This window comes from Gopherus flavomarginatus, chromosome 13 (genome assembly GCF_025201925.1).
Source record: "Gopherus flavomarginatus isolate rGopFla2 chromosome 13, rGopFla2.mat.asm, whole genome shotgun sequence".
Lineage (NCBI taxonomy): Eukaryota > Metazoa > Chordata > Testudines > Testudinidae > Gopherus > Gopherus flavomarginatus.
Window position 1 is genome coordinate 21434568 of NC_066629.1, and position 20480 is coordinate 21455047.

The window sequence follows — 20480 nt, forward strand, 5'->3', positions numbered from 1 at the left end:
TCCTTATCCCATTTCTCTCTATCACTCCCTTTGAACGGTGGTAGACACTTCAGGTTGCTGTATGGCGGTTTTCTTCCCAAAGGTTGGTATGTACCTAAAGGTACGTCTACACGGCCGTCACAAGCTGTGGTCACAATGCATATAGATGTACCAGAGCTAGCTTGAATCTAGTTCTGGAAACGCAGCCGTGAAGTTATGGCAGAGAGGGCTCCAGCGCAGGATAGCTACCGGAGCGATTACCCAGGTGGACTTGTAGAGTAGCACCAAAAACCATGCTGCTACGGCTTCATTGCTCTGGTACCCAAACTAGCTTGCTTAATGCTAGTTCGGGTAGGTCTACTTGAGCTGCAATCACCCGCCACGATTGTAGTATAGACATACCCTCACTCTGGCTGCCAGTGCTGGAGAGGACAATTTACTAATTTTGGTACCAGACATAAGAATTTAGTCAAATGCTCTTTACAGGGAAGACAAAGAGAGTAATTTTTCATTACTCCTAGGGAAGGCATGTTAAAGTGTAGAATAATCTGGATTATGCGATTTAATATGCTCAGATTCTTCAGTACAGGTGAGATACAGTGTGCTGCATGTTGACCACAATACACAAAGGGGACTTGGGTAATGCGTGGGAACTGATGATGATTAAACCTTAACTTCTACGTCACTTGTGGACACCTAGGACTAGGTCAACCTTGATCTCAAGTTGTTAGCTGATCGGTGGTAGCACGTGTAGTAATATTTAGCTCTTTTATGCCATTTTTATCTGCAGATCTCAAAGCACTTAAAAAGGTGACTTACTCCAATTTTATAGATGGGGAAACTAAGGCACAGGGAGGCAAAGTGACTTGCCCAAGGCCATCTAGCAAACCAGAGGAGGAGCCAGGAATAGAACCTCAAGTCTCCGGAGTCGCAGTCCAGGGCTCTATCGCCAAGTCCCCACTGCTTCCCAGCAACTAAAATGAGTTAGTGGGTCTCAGTCCTGTCTCTGAAAGACGGGCATCCACTTTAGAAGGAAAAAAAAACCCAAATAACCTGTATAACGGTATGAGCCGTCTCATTCTACACGAGAAGTTCTTGTCGAACGTAGCACAGGAGGAAGCTGCTTTGTGTCTGAAACAATGGAACAATTCAAGGTCAGCAGGCAAACCAATATGTCCTTGAGAAAGACTTAACAGCCAGAACATTAGACTTGCTGTTTATCTGCCATAACACTGTTTAGCCCACGTGAATCTCCAGGTGTTGTGTTACATGTTAAAGAAACACTATGGGGTTAAGTCTTTCTTCACCTCCGCAGGTTCCATCAACGCTAACGCAAACAGCGTGATGTTCCAAATCAAGTCAGAAGCCAAAGAAACAACTTCATCATTTTAAAATCAATTTCACATACCATTTTTATTTCAAGTATTAGCTCTAAGCTATTTACAAATAGCCAAAAAAATATGAAATCCAACAACCTGACCTTAATTTTAGTGCTTTTCTCTTTGCGAATAAAACTCATTTAACTTGAATGGCAGTTTGGTGAGTGGTTGAGAAAGGGGCTGACTCATGGCTCAGGGGCTTTATTTCCACTTATGCCACAACCGTAACACCCTAAGGCAATGTTGTTCAGTGGAGAAATAAGTACAGAAGCTTTGAGACTTTGTAAAGCACAGTAAGAATCCTCAAATAGGAAGTGCTCTATTAAGCCATCGCTCTAGTACCTATTGCTGTGATAGCCACGATTGTATTAAAGGTATTATCACTAGAGTTTAAGTTAACCTAGCTATATGGGACCAGGTTTTATATTGAAGTAGTAAGTTGTTTTGTATAGGTGCTTGGAGGATGCAGGGAGGAAAAAGGGATGAAGAGATAAGAGCTTAAGGGTAGATTTTCCAAAGCACTTTGCATTGACCCAACTCTGCTCTCACTGAAGTCTATGGGAGCGTTACCATTGACTTTAATGGGAGCAGAATTAGGTGAACACTAAAAGCTTTTCAAAATCCAACTCTAAAGCTGTGGGCTCCTGCTGACTTTACACCTGTGCTTATGATAATGGCATGGGAGCACTGAGCACTGACAATTCAAAATCACTTTCAACCAGTCTCAACAACAGGAATCTTTCAGGAGCCAGACAATGTGCATTAGCTTTTCGAGACACAAGCTGCCTTAACAGATATTTATTGCACCAAGGAACTGATGTTCTAACTATCCCCAAGGCAGAGGGGAAAAGTACACATGGGGTGGGAGTAAAGAAGTTTTGCTAAAAGAAACAAATGAGAAAGTTGTCAAGAAACCCCCTGGACACTTTTTTTTTGTGTACGCAAAAGTTTAAACAAGTTTATTGAAATGATCAAACCAATTACCTAATTGATATGAGTTCCTCAACAAACTCTGCCATTGAACCAAAAGCAGATTTCTGGAGCCAGAAGCATATTCCCCCTGACTCCAGTACCCAGGAGAGAAACCAGAACACAGGAGAAAAGGGAAACTTGGAGCATATTTTTTCTTGCTAAAGATTACACAGACCTTCACGTTTAAATTATATTCAAAAAAGGAACAACAAAAGAATTTCTGGTAATTTCAGGTGACAAATCAGTGAGGCAGAAGATTGAGAAATGGCTGACTACCTTCTCCATATAAAGGAGAGGGAGTCTGCTTGAACGTCTACAAAAAAAACACAACAGTCAAATTATGCATGTGCTGAGAATACACACTACAGCTTCTGGGATGCTTTGCATTTTCAAAACCGTTCATGGACAAAACCAAAAGCGTGTCATTTACAAGCACAAATGGCAACTGATGAACAATTTTGTACTTGGGATCTAGGCTTGGAATTTTTAGGGTCCAATCTACTGCAGGCAAAGAAACTGGTCACCCTGTAGAGCAAAGACTATGAGTATGTCTATACTACATACATTGATGGAAGGGATTTTTCCATCAATGTAGTTAAGCCACCTGAGAGGCGGTGTTAGGCTGCCAGAAGAACTTGTCTCTCGACCTAGCTGCATCTACACTGCAGGTTAGGCAAAAAAGCACTCAGGGTGGGAAACTGTTCACAGTCTTGAGCAGTGTAGCTAGGTCAATCTAATTTTTAAGTGTAGACCAGGCCTATGGTTACATTTGTTAGTGGTTTCCCAAGATCATGCTGTATACTAGGCCTAACAGTCCACCCAGGGAACATACTTAACTACCATGAGGGTTAACAGCCGTTTCTAACACATACACACACGGTTGCATCCTTTGTTACAACTGCACATCCTATAAATTTGCTGTTTTAAGCAATCTAGCTGTACCATCTGGTCATATCATGGATATTCAAGACAAACACAAATCAGAAAGCAAAATGTCACACCATTTAACCTCATTATATAAAGCTTTGTAATGTTCTGATTTGTAATTCCCACCTAGTTCCCTGTAAACTAGGTAGTTAGAAAAACCACTCTATGTAAAGTACCCAGGGAGGCTTATGTGTATGAAGTAAGATCAATAATAAAACAATGGCTGGCAAAAGTAGCATTTGGTTAAAGGATACAGGAGGAGCAGTAGCTATTAAGGTGGTTGTTTTTGGTTTTTTTTTACATAAAACCATAACTCTGGACCATATATTGAACTGGGAATGTCTACAAATAAAGAGATTTTGGCATTCTGGATCATAAGGCATCAACTAGAATTAGGTGAAAATTTCTGCAATTTTATTCCCTTACAATTTTAGGCTTCCAAAATTCTATGAAACTGCTCAAAAGCAGCCCCATTTTAAATGGGAATATTGTGCAAAAACAGGACCCAATTTCCAATGGACAGTAAAATTGGAAGATGATCCAATTTTGAGCATTTTCAATTTTGTGCAATTCCCGCCCCACCACATTCCAGGGCTGAGCATCTGGACGTGTCAAACATTTCCTTTTTTGGCATTGCCTTTTTTCTTACACAGCAGAAGTCTACTGAAATTTTTCTACAAAATGCATGTTCTGCTGGCTGAACAGATTGTGAATGGTTCTATAATACTAGCTAGAGACAGCCTGTTCCCTAGAGTGGCAAAACTGTAGTGTCTGTGCTGTGGCTTTCGAAAACCTGGGTGGATCATTGATCTGGTTTATATGATAGTGCTAAATCTCAGATAGCTGCGAAGAGGGCGTTATCCTTGTTCATTAAAAAAACCCTTGTTTTTCTACTCAGTTCTCCCATTCCTACCAGGTCCATCATAAAAATAACATTTAACTGTTGTTCAGAGACAACATGGCAACAGCACCAATTTTGTTTCTGGATATAATCAAAATTTTTCACAGGCAAACAAACTTACAAGCACATACTTGGCCTTTTGTAAGATCCCATCAAATGCTTTAATTGACTTTATTTCCTTCTCTAAAACCAAGATATTTAATTGTGCTAAAACAGTTGGTCAATAATTACAGTTTCTCATTAATACGTTACAATGCCATAAATATACCCAACATAGGTGATGACCGTTCTATAGAATTAGATCAGATATTCCTTTATATCTGCATCAGTCACTTAACCTGCACGAGCTTATGACTGATGGGCAACATACTCAAAGTAGGTCAACAGGAGAAATAAGCTTCTAATATTAAACAACCATATCTTCATAAAACTTTGTTTTATAATAAAATATCTTATTAAACACAACTTCCTCTATGTGTATGTATGTATATATCATACATGTGTTGGCTTGGCGTTCCACTGCAGGGCAGCAAATGCATTTTCTGCCAAAATGGGCAGCAAATACATCCTCAGTTATGCTACAGCTTATAAAGCACATTCTGCAACAAGAGTCCTTAAAAGTAAAACTTCATATTACACTGTCACCATTTCATGGTTCTTTATTCTTATTGGATCAAGTCAGGTCATGTGGATTCCATGTTATACATGCAAGCCGTGGTCTGTTTTATACTGCTCTTCTTGATGTTCCCAGGAGATCAACTCTTACAACAGAAGACCAGGCACAAATAATTAACTTATCTTGAATCCTCTTATTTCTATGTTTACTCTAGATGTGGAACCACTCTCAGTTGAATAGTTCCTAGATACTGAATCTGAAGAGTATGAGATTATATCCCTCCCTGGACGATCCAGGTAAAATATGAAGAGAATACACAACTCCAAGAATATAAAGGAGTTCAGTAACCCAGACAAAAGCATCACGAGAAAGAAAATGCACAGGAAGGGAGAGGATGTTAAAGAGCTAAGGTCAGAAGTTCATACGTAACTGGAGCCCTGACTACACTGCTTGAAAAACATTTTTTAAAAATGTGGTTGCTTAAGTCAGTGTAAAGTCTTCAACTTGTCAAGGTGACAGAGGAACAAGGGAGGGCACTGTAAAGGGAAACAGCTGTGTGATTTACAAGAGATACATAAAAGGGCTGAGGATTTCACTGCAGGATCATAAGAAAGAGACCCAGCTCTAAAGGAAAAAAGGGCCTATTTAAAATCAGCACACTATGCCCATGGAGAGTTTGGTGGAGGACACGGGGGGAGGGAATCTGGATTGCGAACATCTGCTTTATGATAAATGTGAGTGGTTTCTCATCTACTCACCTTCTACAAACTGATGTAAGCAAAACTGGTACCTATCTTAAACAGGGGGTCCACATTAAAACGGTAGGGGGAAAAGTGCTAGATTAGGATAGGTTCCTGGAGCAAGAGTAAGAATATACTAAAGAATAGGACTTGGTCAGGAGAATTTTAGTGTTTCTACTCTCAACACAAACTGGCCAAAGAGTAAGTGCTTATTAGTGGACCTTGCAGGCAACAGGGAAAGGACATTCAAAGCAACTCCACTATGCTGTTCGGCATACTGTTGTGCTGTTAATTTGGATTCCCAGTTGACACAAAACCCATCCAAGAATGGCCAGAGTTTTCTGCTAATCAGCATATAAACATATTTGGCCAAAATACTGTTAATTCCAACCTTTAGTAACATCAGATGTGTCACTCGACTACACACAATGCCAGAAGTCTAGTGAAGTTGTACAGTTTGCACGAGATCAGAGTAGAACTGACTACTCTAGATAGTGAGTTTTGGGAGTAAAAGATTTTTTTATTTGTACATTTTCTCTCTCCCATGTTATTTACTCTTGCAAACAAAGTGTAGTTTAGGATACTCTGAATACTCGAGTTCTAAATCAGGCTGAATACTGCTTAAAATCCTTTCACTAACCTCAACAACAACAAAAATTTAGAGACATCACTTGGCTGGATAAACAGCAATTCAGCTATTTATAGCTGGAGTCAAATAACTAGGTGAACAAGTGCTGAGTCAAATCTTTAATCTAACAGAAGTACTGACCAAATTCTGCACCGAGCTCTGACTCCTTTACTGATGGACCGTAATACCCCTCTTAGCTTGAAGAGCTGACTATTCACGCTAAATTCACGAGTATACCGGAAGAGTAACAAGAACATCAAGGTATCAGATATCCTGAAACACACACACACTGAAGTCAGTTATCTCCTCTTAAGTTAATTCGCATCAGATGGTGGCATGTCTCTCGCAGATTTGGGCACACCACCTGGGTTAAGAAGTCAACTGGTATAAAAACAAAACAAAACCTCAACCCAACAATCAACCTAAAAACCTTGCAAGAAGTCTTTAACTCATGTGTGTGTGTGTGAATGCACAAAGCCAGAAGACATTATTTAGATTTGGGCTCCACAAAAAATTTGTCTCCATCCTGAATGCCATAAGAATGTAATGCCCGTGAGTTGTATTTCATCTCCTCGGGACCAAAGGGAGCTTCATGGTCAAAGTAGTAGAGCAACATGTTGCTTGTTGACAAATGCACTACAGTTTTTAATTGTTTCTTTAATTCTGCCACCGTCTGATCTAGACGGATGGATATTTCCTCCACCTTATCTTTGAAATGAACTTCAACCTTCGCGCTGCTCCGGGGCCGAAGATCCACTACTGCTAAGGGTTCCAGCTTTCCGTATTTTGTTACTAGCTCATGATACCTAGAAAATAAGAAACAGAGAGCTACGTCATAAGTGCTCATACCACTGTCACACTGCTCTCAAATTATTTGCGCTCTGTAACTATAATACTGATACCTTCCACCTACAGATCTCCAAGGGGTCTCTGCAAATAAGTTGCAAGGCTTAATTAATACCTGTGAGTTAAGCATTGTAACCATTTTAGAGATTGGTAAACTGAGACTCAGAGAGGTCGAGGGATTTGGCCAAGACACACAGTGATTCAGCAAGAGCCAAAAAGAGAACCCAGGCATCTTAACTACAAGTCACCCTGCATCTCCATTTTAACAACTAGACCACATGGCATTCGCCAGTTAATCTGCAATCAAATTAAGAGCTAATCAATTAACTTGAGGTGAAATCTCTAGTGAAGACAATCCTCTGTTGCATGAAGAACACTTAAAGAATTCAATAATTTAGAAGTAATACAGAGCCCTCCTCAGACACTGACACTGTGCATGAACAGCAAAAAAATGCACCAAATACCTGGTTTCACATTTGCCCCTAAATCTTGGAGATTTAAGGGAGGCCATCCTTATAACTCACTAACTACATGGGGCAATATTCATTCCAGATGAAAATCAATAGACATAAATGGACTTCCACAAAGGATGAATCTAGACCGTGATGTTTGTACTCTTATTTTCCATACAATGCTTGGGAAGAAGTACACGTTTTGATACGAATTGCCATACTAGGAACAAAAGCAGAAGGGCCATCTACTGTAGTAAGCTTGTCTCAGACTACGGCTAAAGCTGCAAAGGAGCAAAGATATTAGACTGAATGGAAGGCAGAATATAGTGTTTTAGAAGAAGGCATTATCAGCAACTCAAGATGTGTATGGAATACCTGTGAACTGCTCTGAAAATACTCATTTCATCAGTTAAGGAAACTTGAGAAAAGTTATTCAACAACTGGAAATTGTTCTAACAATAGCTTATGTCTCTTGCTCAAATATGTGACTAAAAAGTATCAGAATTAAATAATACTAAATAATAATAATACAAAGCACTTTGGTCAAAATTTTCAAAAACTGTGAGTTTAGATGCCTCAGTTTTAAGGTACTTCATACCCTGAAAATCAGGTCCTTTTAAAATAAGTGCTGCACCCCCCATCAGAAGGTCAGTTTGAGCTGATACAACTTTAGACTTTCTCTGAATCCAACAAGCTGCAGGATGGATCACGGAACTTTCCCTGGCTGGAGAAGGGTGCAGAGAGAAGTAGTGGCTTGGTGGCCATGTGGGTTCGATGGACTTGAGAAAACAACTAAAGCCTTATCCACACGAGGAAACTGACCAGTAGAACTACAGCCATCTAATTATACCCCTGTTGCTATGCTGGTATCATTCCCCAGGGGGACACTATTCCAGAATAAAAGTGAAAAATTATACCAGCCTAAGCTAATTTTTATTCCAGGACTACATCCACCAAGAACTATACTGCTACAGTTCTGCCGGCCAATTTTCCCATGTAGACAAGCCCTAAGAATTGTCTCGAAAAGGTCTAGCCACCCAGAGACGTTCCCTGGAAGAGGCAAGTCTCTTCTCTACTCCTCGCCACAGCTGATCTCTCTCCCATCAGGGAAGAAAGGTAGTATCTCTACTGATGGGCTGGGAAAGTGGCAAAAACTCAACACAAAGTACAAAGGAATTGAAATGACAAAGCTAGAGAACTGCAGACAGGAGGTAACATTTCAGTCTCTCCCCACAGTGGGCTGCACAGAAAGCTCTTTTTGTTTCCCATCTGACTCAGAGCTTAATGTGATCAGTGCTGTGTCACTGCCCCAGTCAGGGGATGATGGAGCCTGGCAATATCGGAGCCCTGGGGACTCCTGTTAAATGTAGGAATGTTCCTTCACAACAGCAGGCCCTCTGTCTGCACAGAGCGTGAGGTAATGACCACAGCGCACTAGGATTTCCCTATCATCTCAGGCAAAGCGAGCCTTCAATGGGGAGGAGTGCCCAAATTACAGGCCACTGCCCTGTTCTTACAATATACAGGGAGATACAATCAGGCTTATTTAGAAAATCATTAGCTCAGAGAGGAGGAAACATATTCCCCATATTTTACAAACAAACAGTTAAATTAGCATTAATCACCTTGACACAAGGAATGAGGATTTCCCCAGTGCACTTCCTTATGCCTCCAGCAGGAGACAGAGTAAGAGAGAGAACACACTGCTCCAATTTTGGTTGGACGTATTCCTGGAGGTTTCGTCCCAGGATGTAACCTTCAATTAAAGATTAATCTTTAATTCCTGGAAACGCCAGGACAATCCTGGAGGGTTTGCAACCCTAATATTTGCAGAAAAGTGAACAGTTGCTTACGCAGAGCGCGCAGCAGACTCAGAAGGTCTGCGTGTACCTGAGATGCACTGAGCTCCTGCGGGCTGCCGGGGAAAAATGGGGATGAATAGGGGGACCAGTACAGTGAAGGAGGAGAATGAGGGGAAGTGAAAACACACACTGTAAACATGCTGTGTGTTCTGAAACATTAGCCCAATTTCCCCTCATGGGGAAAGCCAGAAAAATCTCACAGCCTGTTTCTTGTACCATAATCAAATTCTGCAGTAAAACAACTGTATTCCCCCAAATCCATAAAGGTCTAGGTACTTCGATACCAAGGTTATAGGCACCTCTGAGACTTACACAATCACCTTCCACCACCTGATAGACACTGACTGCCAGAGAAGAAGATCTGGAAGAAGTGAACCTGGCTAAAACTGTTTGATATTCTATGTACGAACAGTGGTCCAGACAAGCACGTAACTCATTAGAAATCGACCTACAAGAGGTGTCACTCAAGAAGCAGGCCTTAGTTTTAACACAAGCCACTGAAGGATGGAAAGTTATGCTATACATTTCACTCCTTTTCCAATTCATGCCACATGTAGGCTGCAAATACTTACAATGCAATCAGGCTGATTTAAAGAGACAGAATACTCTTTTCTTTATAGATAATAGGATACATCTCTCTAGCCAAGAGAGTCATTTCTGTTTGCAAGCTTTTCATGTCCAGACATGTCCAGCTCAGCTGTTTTTGGCAGAATTTCCAGGATCCCTGTATGGGCAATGCTGACTGCATCCCTGCCAGTTAATCAGCTACACTTGCTCTTGATCTAACTAGGAACAGACTTTAAAGACAGGTTTGAGAGCAGATGCCAGACTTGGAGGTGGGGGGGTGAGAGAGGTAAGAAAATTCACTTCAGAAACAAGGGACACGAGGTGTGTGGGGGGAAGGGGTGGGGGTAAATTGGTCCAGGAAGTGAAACCTGAACTCAGCATTGGAGACACCTCAGCCATCTGTAGCATGGTCTGAAAAGGGGCAGAAGCTCTCTGGAGTGGAAAAACAGCGTTTAAGGCTTCCCAAGTTGCTCAGAGAAGCTGTAGGGATGAAAGCATTCAGACAAAGAGCACATTGATCAGGAAGATGGATGCAATGGTCTTTAAAGGCCAGGAGCTGGAGGGGACACACATTTCTTTCATCTTCCCCTTAGTCTTACACATATAGTGTAGAGAGATAGCAAGTTGCTCAGTAAAGCTTTCACCCTAAATTTAAATCTTCTTTACAGGAGTTAGATGATTATGACTATTTCAGACTGACAGCATCGAGAGGACCCCATTAGAATCAGTTCCACTGCGCTAGGTGCGCACAAACACATAGGAAGACACAGTCCCTACCGCAAAACTTACAATCTTCATAGAAGCTTGATGTGTAATTGAGTCTAAACCCAACTCTTCTTCTCTCAGTAATTTATCATTTGATTATATACAGGGCACCCATCATTGTAGTATTTAAGCAGAGATCCCTTTCACTGAAGTCATTCAGAGGCTGCATGCAAGAAATTGTTTAGTTCTTTTAGTACCATCTCCTGCCCCTCCCAAATCACCCTTAGGGTCATCTGTGAATCGAGCCTTCTGATGCAGTGATTGCATGGATAGGTTAAAGCTGCAGTTCATTTGTTTACCGAAATCATCAGATAACAGAGCATATAGTTTTTGGCAAAAAACCCACACAAACTTGTGATCTGAGTTTTTAGAAGAGGGAAAGCTTTTATCCCTATGTACGTTCTACCCACCAGATGGCACAAGGATTAGCCATTTTGTTTTGGCACCAGAGAGAAGTATTAGTAGGGGCTTCAAGAGACTCCAGGAGGCAGGGGGATTAGTGAGATGGCAGTCGGGGCTGCCTCGGAGAGGCAATGAGGATCATGGACAGAACAGTGTAACAGCTCTTGGAAGGCACTGTTTAAGGCTGGATCTGACACACTATAGTGAATCAATAAGATATCAGACACACCCCGCATAGGAGTGTGGGAGGAGATGTTCAACAAATATGGACTGAAGAAGGAAAGGATGGTAGGAGGGCAAGGAATTTTTTGGTGTTACAAGGGCCAGCCCTGATTTCCAGTGTCATTTCATAGCTGTAAAATACACTTTCAACTGAACACTTTCAAACTAATGAACATAATTCTCCTTTCTTATGCACTGCGCTTTCTCTGAATTCCAGCTCCCAAGTTCATACCTGAATGGGACTTCCTCTGGCGGGAAGTCCAGGTAATACCGAATGAAGAATCGCTCAGAGTCTTCTCGCTCCCCGTCAGTAATGACACTCCCATTAAGCTTGATGATAGACGGCAATCTGCATGAATACACCGAGGAACACTGTTAATGAGGATACGAAAACCTAGCTGTACTGATCAGCAAGACTCTAGAGCCAACAGCAGAATGCGATTTTATCCTCAGGGCTGCATAGTTTCGATCCCAAAACCTCGCTCTCCAAGTACTATGCAGTGTTTTGGGCAGTAATTAGAATTATGCATTATTTGACAACATTTTTATTTCTGTGCATATATAATAAATATTTAGCACTTGTCTAGAGCCTGCCCATCAGAGGATTTCAAATCACCTTACAAAGATTCATTACTTACCTCAAAGATAAGTACATTCTTACTATACCCATTGTACTGATGGTTAAACTGAGGCATGGAGAACTTAAGTGGCTTACCCAAGCACCACGACTCAGCAGCAGAGCGAGGAATGCAGTCCTGATTCCCAGGATTAAGCATTAGATGTTCAAAAGTGACTAATGATTTTTGGGTGGCTCACTTGAGACACATAAAAGCAGCCTACCAACCACTCTTTGAAAATAAGGCCCCTTTAAGGCATCTCAAATTGGTCCCCCAAAAGTGTAAGTTACTTCTCAAAATTTAAACCATTGCCTCCCACATCCTATGGAGAAACTGCATAAGATTTACGTTCCTTCTATTAAGGTTCATTCTGTGGTCTAATCACTAATATGGGTCACTGTACTGCAGGTATTAATTAGAGCTGATCAACACTTTCACAGAAACTTTTCTTTTTTTTTTAAATAATTTTTGCAATTTTTTTTATTTTGCTCAAAAATGTTCCATACAATTAAAAAAAATCAGTTATTGGAAATTAAAAAAAAATCCCAAAAACCATTTTTTATTTCTCTTTCCCACCTTTTTCCCCAGCAGGGGGAAGATAGGGGGGTGATTGTTGAAAAACAAAAAATTCCAAAAAATGAAAACCAAACAAAATGAAAACTTTGTTTAATCCAAAATATTTCATGGATATTTACATGGAGTTTTTCTACCAGGTACACAGTAATATGTACTATTCTACAGTATATAATTGCTTTATAGTAATACAGTATAGCATATATAATTATTGCACTTTGTTCACTCACACCAAAAGGGGTAGCTACACATTTTAATCCTTTAGGGCACACCCAACCAAGAATCTTACCCATCTTCCTGAACAGCTATGTAACCCACCCACTAGAAACGTGGGACCCCAGGAAGCATAATCCCAGCTCTCATGACCTTGACGCTACCCTTTTATCACATACTAAATGTTCTATTTAAAACACGAGAGATTGGAAATGTGGGAACATTCTCAAAGCAATATTTATTGTACAAATAGAAAAGCAATCCAACAAATGTTTCCCTAATATAATGTCTAACTTGGAAATAGCCAGTGATGCTGATTCTATACCTGTTGAAACAAGTATTTAAAATTTCTAATGGAGAAATACAACTATATTATTCAGAGGTTTAAGGTCATCTTAAGTAACCAAATTGTTTTGAAGGCCTGCTTCAAGGCCTATTTTAAAGTCAATAGTCTTCGGACCAGTACCCATAGTTCCTGACAGACTAACCTCTATGACGGGAGCCTTCTGTTTAGACTGTTTCCACTTCCATGTTCCTTTCTCATTCTGCAGAAGTTCCAAGTCCTTCCACAGCTAACATTACATAAGAACAGCAACACCGGGTTAGACCAAAGGTCCATCTAGCCCAGTATCCTGTCCTCCGACAGTGGCCAATGCCAGGTGCCCCAGAGGGAATGAGCAGAACATGTAATCGTCAGGTGCATCCATACCACATGAATCTGCAGTGCCCCAACACATTCTTCATCTCATTTCCCACCCCCGCAGAAGTTGATTATCTCAGATCATGTGACTGTGCAGTATGTTTTACTGAGCAGAGCAAACAAACACCAGACCTGGCTATTAACAGCTTCCTCCGCTCTTCGGTGGTGTAGGACTGCAGAAGAGGAATTCCTAGCAATCTCACCTCCTCGAGCTTGGGGAAAGAGTTTAGTTTGTCAATGTCTTCCCAGCAATGCAGACCTGCTTTAAGAAATGAGTTGTTTAAACACAAAGATATACAATATATCAAAGAATACCAGATATAGCCAAAGGTCACACAAGACAGCTGTAGTCAATTCATACATTTTATTATCCATTTATCGTTGTGTTATTTAGCATACGAGTTGACCGTAACACTATTTCATGGATCTCAACACAGGAGAACGACAATCTAAATTTGTTTGACAAGTCAGTGCATTTCTGGTGAAATGCTAGAGACTGAATTCCCTTATTCAGGCACATGAAGGAGCAGCATTAGCTCACCCATGCTGTCCTATCAGTCCGGAGAGACAATCTCTGAGAGGGGAGTTCAATCTCCATGACCTATTCAGTCCTTGGCATCTCTGCTGAATGACAATTAGCATAACTTATTATGGCTGTTTTGATAAAAAGGACTCTGGTTAGTACTGCTGAAGCCAGACTTGTGTCACTTCAGGGACCACCAAGCAGCCATCAAATGGTGACTTTCAGAGACTACCAAACTAGGCCTGGATTTGAACTCATGACCTGCAGGTATCCTATTCCTATGAACCATCCAGCCTTTTAATGAAAATATTTTCACCCAATTCCAGCTTTCTGCAGATATGTACTGGGTTGTGAGAATTGAAGCAAAGTTGTAAGGAAAGCTGGGGATCAGGTGACAATCTATGTGACTGTGTGTTCAAGATTAACTCCGATGCTTATCTTTGCTTCCTTTTGCTGTGGCAAAAGATAAATGCTTACATAGGATACTTCTTACATGCACAGTCTAGCTGTTAAGTCTAATGTACCAAGTATTACACACTTCTATTAGAAATTGGTGGGAGGTTTTCACCACTATAATAGATAAAAGGAAATCAGCATCTCTAAAAAATTGAAGGTCTGATTTAAGCAAACCCAAGTCACGTAATCAAATAAAGGTCAGACACTTCTGTTGTTCCAGGGACTGCAGCAATCTCAGAAGGTAAGTGATCATTCAGATCAGAACTGCAATTCCTTTGTGTAGTGGGGCATATTGTAGAGAGATATTTGTCTCCTTCTTCCATATCAATTGTGATATCCTGTTCAAGTCAACTTGCAATTAAAATACATTCCCTGGGTAATGAAGTCAGCTGTGCGTGCATACCACTTGCAATGGGATATAAATAATAGCTTGTGATACTGGCTCAAAACCCTTCTCGCTTCTACCTGTGGATCACTCAGCTGGTGGTGATAGTAGACAATGACTGATAGATAACTGGGTCATATTCATCCTCTAATTAAACTATTGCCAAGAACCTGGACTTTGCAGGTCAAAATGCTATTGTGCCTGGGAGAAAGCTAACAGAGGCAATTGCATCTGAAAAAGGAACAGATTATTTATACTGCTGGAGGTGTCCACTCTGAGAAGAAAATCTGGTTGAACTCCCACCATCCCACATTGAGATGGTCCATCACAACTCCTGTGAAAACCAATCACCTTCAAACCACTGGAGATCTCTGCTAAACCACAGCAGCCAGCAAGACAAGAAGCAGGTTTAAGCAGGACCAAGTTCATCAATATTTAATATGCAAATGCCTCAGTAATATCAACTGACCATAGCTGTTCCTGCCCCTGCAACATGCAGAAACAAGGCTTATAAAATGATTTAATGTAGGCAGAGGAATGAGTAATAAACCCAGAAGTGTATGGTCTAATGCTTTAATTCATTTACATTAGGGTGTGAATAAGACGACACCACTATCAACTATTCATCCTCCAGAAAATTGAAAGATATGGGATTTTGCAGCAGTGGCCATAATTGTTATTTCACCAGTGAACCGTGGTGACATACTTTCAAACAGCAATCTCAATTCAACTAACAAATTACCCAAGCTATCCAAAATACAGTGGTGCATTTCATCTATTTGACATCTTTCCACTCCATGTCATGCCTTTATTTAGATAGTTACTTTGGCAAGTCCAGCCGCTGCGGAGAAGATGTAAAATGATCAGTTTTCAAGAACCTGCCATACCCCAACGTGTGATTTAATTCACGGTTATGTCCTCATTGGGCTCTCTGTTCACTGGGGCCTCCTCAGATCATCAATGTGCTGCATAGTATCCAACGGGGTTGAAGGTCTGGTTCCACCCCAGCAAAACTGCCTCCCACAGGATGGTCCTCTCAATGACTCAGCATTTTTCAACTCTGATTTATAAGGTTTATTTTCCTGTAGTTACCTGCAGTTTTACTAAATGGTGTATAGCACTGCTTGGTGTTTATATTGCACAGCACGTTGATAGCTGTGAAGGGGGTTTTATTAATACTTTAAGCCAGGGTGGCCAACCTGTGGCTCCGGAGCCACATGTGACTCTTCAGAAGTTAATATGCGGCTCCTTGTACAGGCATCGACTCCGGGGCTGGAGCTACAGGTGCCAACTTTCCAATGTGCCGGGGGGTGCTCACTGCTCAACCCCTGGCTCTGCCACAGGCCCTGCCCCCACTCCACCCCTTCCTGCCCCCTCCCCTGAGACTGCCCTGACCTCACTCCTCCCTGCCCCTCTCCAGAACCTCCTGCACACCACGGAACAGCTGATCGGGAGGTGCAGAAAGGGAGGGAGAGGTGCTGATCAGCGAGGCTGCCGGTGGGCAGGAGGCACTGGGAGTTGCGGGGGGAGCTGATGGGGAGCTGCTAATGTATTACTGTGGCTCTTGGCAATGTACATTGGTAAATTCTGGCTCCTTCTCTGTCTCAGGTTGGCCACCCCTGCTTTAATCTCTCTATGGCTCTGAATAATAAACCAACTATGCATTAAGTGAATCTATACTAGAGTCTCTGTATTGATTCTTGTAAGTTAGGGAGAGGAAAAGGGCCCATGATTGCTAGTAATTATCAGGCAGCCAAACTGGAACAAAAACTCACCAGGAAATTCATGGCAGAGTTCTTGAGAATGAGAGGATCAAACAAACTCTAGGAAAACAGCTGTAATTGAACAGATTTTTTTACCCAGCACTTTATTCCTAGGTTTTCCAAATTCAGCTAATGAAGCATGCACATCTGGGAGATGGGAAGTCGAATGTCATTTAGCACCTGTGATCTGTCCCACAGCTACCTACCATTGGGGCTTGGAGGTACAAAGAGTGTTCACTGCTATGCCAGTTGATTCTCCAGTCTCAGCTTTTGGATGAGAAAAGTCTCTGGGGCTTATTTGTAGGGAGGCCTCAGTCAAAGCTTCTGGCGCACCATCTTCCACACATATACAGTTAAAGAATCTAACATCTAAACACAAGCGTTGGGTTTTACTCTGCTTGATCCCCCAGGTGTGCTCCAGTAATGCACATACAAATGTGTGCACCTGTAAGTGGACACTGGGTCTAGAGGCTGATTAAACTGTAACCTACCCTCAGAATGCAAACTGGCTCCTCAGTCACTGACATTCCAAGCTACTCTTACTTATTCTTCCGGAAAACATGGTGGCTGGAGCATAGAATGCCTGCTAGCTGTTGGAGTACACAGCAAAGTTGCATTTTTCATTACTGCTATCAGTGGTTTGTCCTCATCAGGATGGTAGCTCAACTACTATAGTGAATCTTGTGCACCTGGGTTTGAATGACAGCAACAGGTTGACACTTCAGTCTGAACCATTGTTTAGGAGCGAGAAAGTGCCAGAAGTGGCATGAGAAGCCCAAGAAACAGACAAGGGTAGGTAGAGGTCTTGTTTATTGTCTTCTCCTCAAATGTTTCTCAAGTTATCAAAGTGGCATCTGTTTGTGTGTTCTCAGATCAGAACCATTAGGAAATGGGGCTTCAATGTTATTCCTAAATCTTAAATCAGGGTCACATGTAATGAGGAGTTCATCGTGATGCCCGTCCATCAGTTATTGTCAAGTTGATGCACAACACACCCATCTATTTAACTGCAAAAGTTGCATCCTCTTTACAAAAAATACTGCAGGAAGATCTTTTGTATGCTCCAGCACATTCCCACTTTTGAGATCAGTTCCTCTCTGGACGATGATGTGCATGAAATCATCTAAGGTCCATCTTAACTGACCTGACAACAGTCTTTAAAACCCATTCTCAAACAGTTATAGCTAGAGGTGGGCCATGAACCAAACTAGGGATGTAAAAGGTTAACTGTTAAGAATTAGTCTTACCAGTTAACTGCCTTAACCATTAAGCGCCAGCCATAGCTGCTGGTGCTGCGCAGCCCAGCTGGAACTGCCCTAGCCCCAGCCAGATTAACCGTTTAAATGAATTTTTAATCATTTAAATGGTTAACTTTTTAAATGGTATTTACTTACCTAACCCAAATCAAGGAAAGAAAAGCTACTTACAGTAACCATGGCTGCTCAAGATGCTTTGTCCAGGTGGATCCCATTCCTGACGTGTGCACTGGGAGCGGAATCCACATTTTGGAGAAGTTTAGAACCAGATCTAACTTTCACAGCTTGGACACCTCTCTTGTTATAGAGAAATAGCCTTCTAACGTGGTTTGGGCGTAGAGCGAGTATGACTTGTGTTAGACTTTTCTCTAGCCCAGTTAGTGACCTACCACACTAGCCAGACGGCTTCTATCATAGTCCTGCTTGGGCTGCACTTATGAATAACTTTCAGACTTCGTCTAAAAGCTGGGGCAGACAAGACTGAAAACGACTGTAGTCACTGGCACTAGTATATGCTACCCAGGAGTCTAACAAGGATATTCTACTGTACAGGCTTGTGCTTTCTTCACCTTCTCCGACCTGCTTAACACACAAGTAGCCAGCAGGAAGCTGACCGCAGGAAGCTGACTGCAGACTGCTCATTCCTAGCAAAGATGTAGGATGCCACTAGCAAAATAACATTCTTCTCCCCACCCTGTTAAAGCACAGGTTTCAATTTGCACCACAGTGAGAATATTACTCCTCCTCTCTGCCATTTACACATGGAATATAAAGAACATGCTGCTTTCAGTACCTCACCTGATCTGTGCAAGCTGATGGATCGCAGGTTAGGGAACAGCCTTGCCAAAGACTCATTTGATTCTTCAATGGTTGTCAGGTGATTGTTGGCCAGGACAAGCGTGTCCAGAGATGGAAACATAATTCCCAGCTTTCGAATTTCAGTCCAGTCTTGAAGGTTATTGTCAGTTATGTGGAGTAATTTGAGAGACTGACAGCAAACTGAAGAACAAGACACTGTTTCATAGTCGTTAAGGCACAGGAAGAGCTCCTCCAAGCTGCACACAGGAAGAAATATGCTCTTACTTGAAAGCTTCTTGTTAAATTGTAAACGGTCTTACCTAGAGGCCCCTGTACACACAGTTTTCAAGAATTACTTAAACATGAAAGGCCCCAGCACTCTCTGAAACCTCAGTGTAGGTAGGACTTCCTATACCATCTTTCACTAGATGGCTGTCAAAGCGCTTCCAACTATATTTTGTATATTTTCAGTCAGGCCTCCACTTGCACAAATCTGCACGCTCACAAATGGTGTCTATGTACTTCACTGGTGCCAGTACTCACTAAAAGTTCTGACAACTCTTTGGAATAGTTTCACAAGTAACCTTTAAATAGTTAACACGTGCGCATAAAGAAATGTTAAGAGCTTATACCCAACAAAATCCATTGGCTAAGGCCCAACTCCAACTAATAGGTGTTGCAGGTGAAAACACCACTATCTAAAGGGCTTGAACAAGCATGCTAGTTTTTAGCAATGTTTGCACCTTGCACCAATTTGGACGTGGATGGGCTCATCACTGCACAAGTGGAGGCTGAAAACCCATTCATGTATTTAGGGATGTTCCCATCACCAAAGTCATGGAGGTTGTACAAGAGATTTAAAATGAACACCAGGAACATTAAAGACTGTTACCACACTATAAACCCCAGCTCCTGGCCAAAAGTCATCCACCACTCACGTGACCACTTTTAAGATGAAAGAAAGTGTGCATTTGTCAGATGACAACCATGTACCTAATTGCTTTAAATAAGGCATAACAAAAAAAAAAAAATTGTGAATCCTTTTAACTGGGAAAAGACTCTGATAAGCAGCCTCGCATCCCAAATAAGAGGCCAACAAAAAAGAAACAGACTGAAGATATCTAAAATGAAATATTGTACTGAATAAAGAAATGGGAATAAAAATAATGCTCAGTGGATGTTTTTATTTTTAATATTTAGCACATTTCTGTATTAAGACTAGAACTTAGAATTTCACATCTGATTAAATCTTTCTCAGACTACACTGGCAATGGCCAAACATGCCTCTATTAAACAGAATTTATGCTACCATTGTCCCATTTAAGCAGCAATCATTACTATTAGCTATCAGTAGGCTAAATTGGTTCCCTGAGAACAAAGTGGCTGGCTCAATTAAGGGTGTACTGGTTAAACAGAATACTATAATAATAGATTTCTTTACAAATTTGTATGAAGAGGAATCTGGTATCCAATTAAAATTGCAAAGGCATTTCAGGGAGGCAGAATGCCACTGCCAAGGTGGAAACTGGACAGGACCCTGAGATTAACACAAGAAAAGTGTGATGACATCTTTAATGACAATTGACCCGGACCTCAGATTTATGTCCCACCCAAAAGCCATTAGCACAGTGCATTGCCACTCATTCAGTCATAGCCCAGTGGAAAACAGTGTCACATGCTGAATCATCAAGGCCATAATCCATTAATTTATGCCAGTATTTAGATTTATTTAATGTGTACATGCACCTATGCAAAGCTCTAGGCAAGTTCAGATATAAAAATGCAATAAAACATTCAGTTGGTCCAATGGCAAGACTTAAACCCTTTCAAGCCCCAAAGAAACTAAATCCCATTCCTCTGCTCAGCCCACTCACCCCCACCCAACAGCCTTTCCTGCTATGAGCTTTGTCTGCATGCAGTGGACACTTCTTTCACACC

The 20480-nt window shown here is 41.4% G+C and overlaps 1 protein-coding gene across 3 annotated transcripts in view; it reads right to left on the bottom strand.

Moving 5' to 3' along the window:
- Positions 1-1373: 1373 nt before the first annotated feature.
- TBCEL (tubulin folding cofactor E like) overlaps positions 1374-20480 on the bottom strand; it is a 31902-nt gene continuing 12795 nt past the window's right edge. For 2 of the 3 annotated variants that reach the window (XM_050921961.1, XM_050921960.1), the window contains 4 exons: positions 18543-18799; positions 13494-13623; positions 11491-11607; positions 1374-6948 (listed from right to left, as the gene is read on the bottom strand). In XM_050921961.1, coding sequence (XP_050777918.1) covers positions 6630-6948; positions 11491-11607; positions 13494-13623; positions 18543-18799 — 823 coding nt within the window. In that variant the 3' untranslated portion in view covers positions 1374-6629. The remainder of the gene's footprint in view (positions 6949-11490; positions 11608-13493; positions 13624-18542; positions 18800-20480) is intronic. The other variant, XM_050921962.1, reaches the window with a different exon arrangement.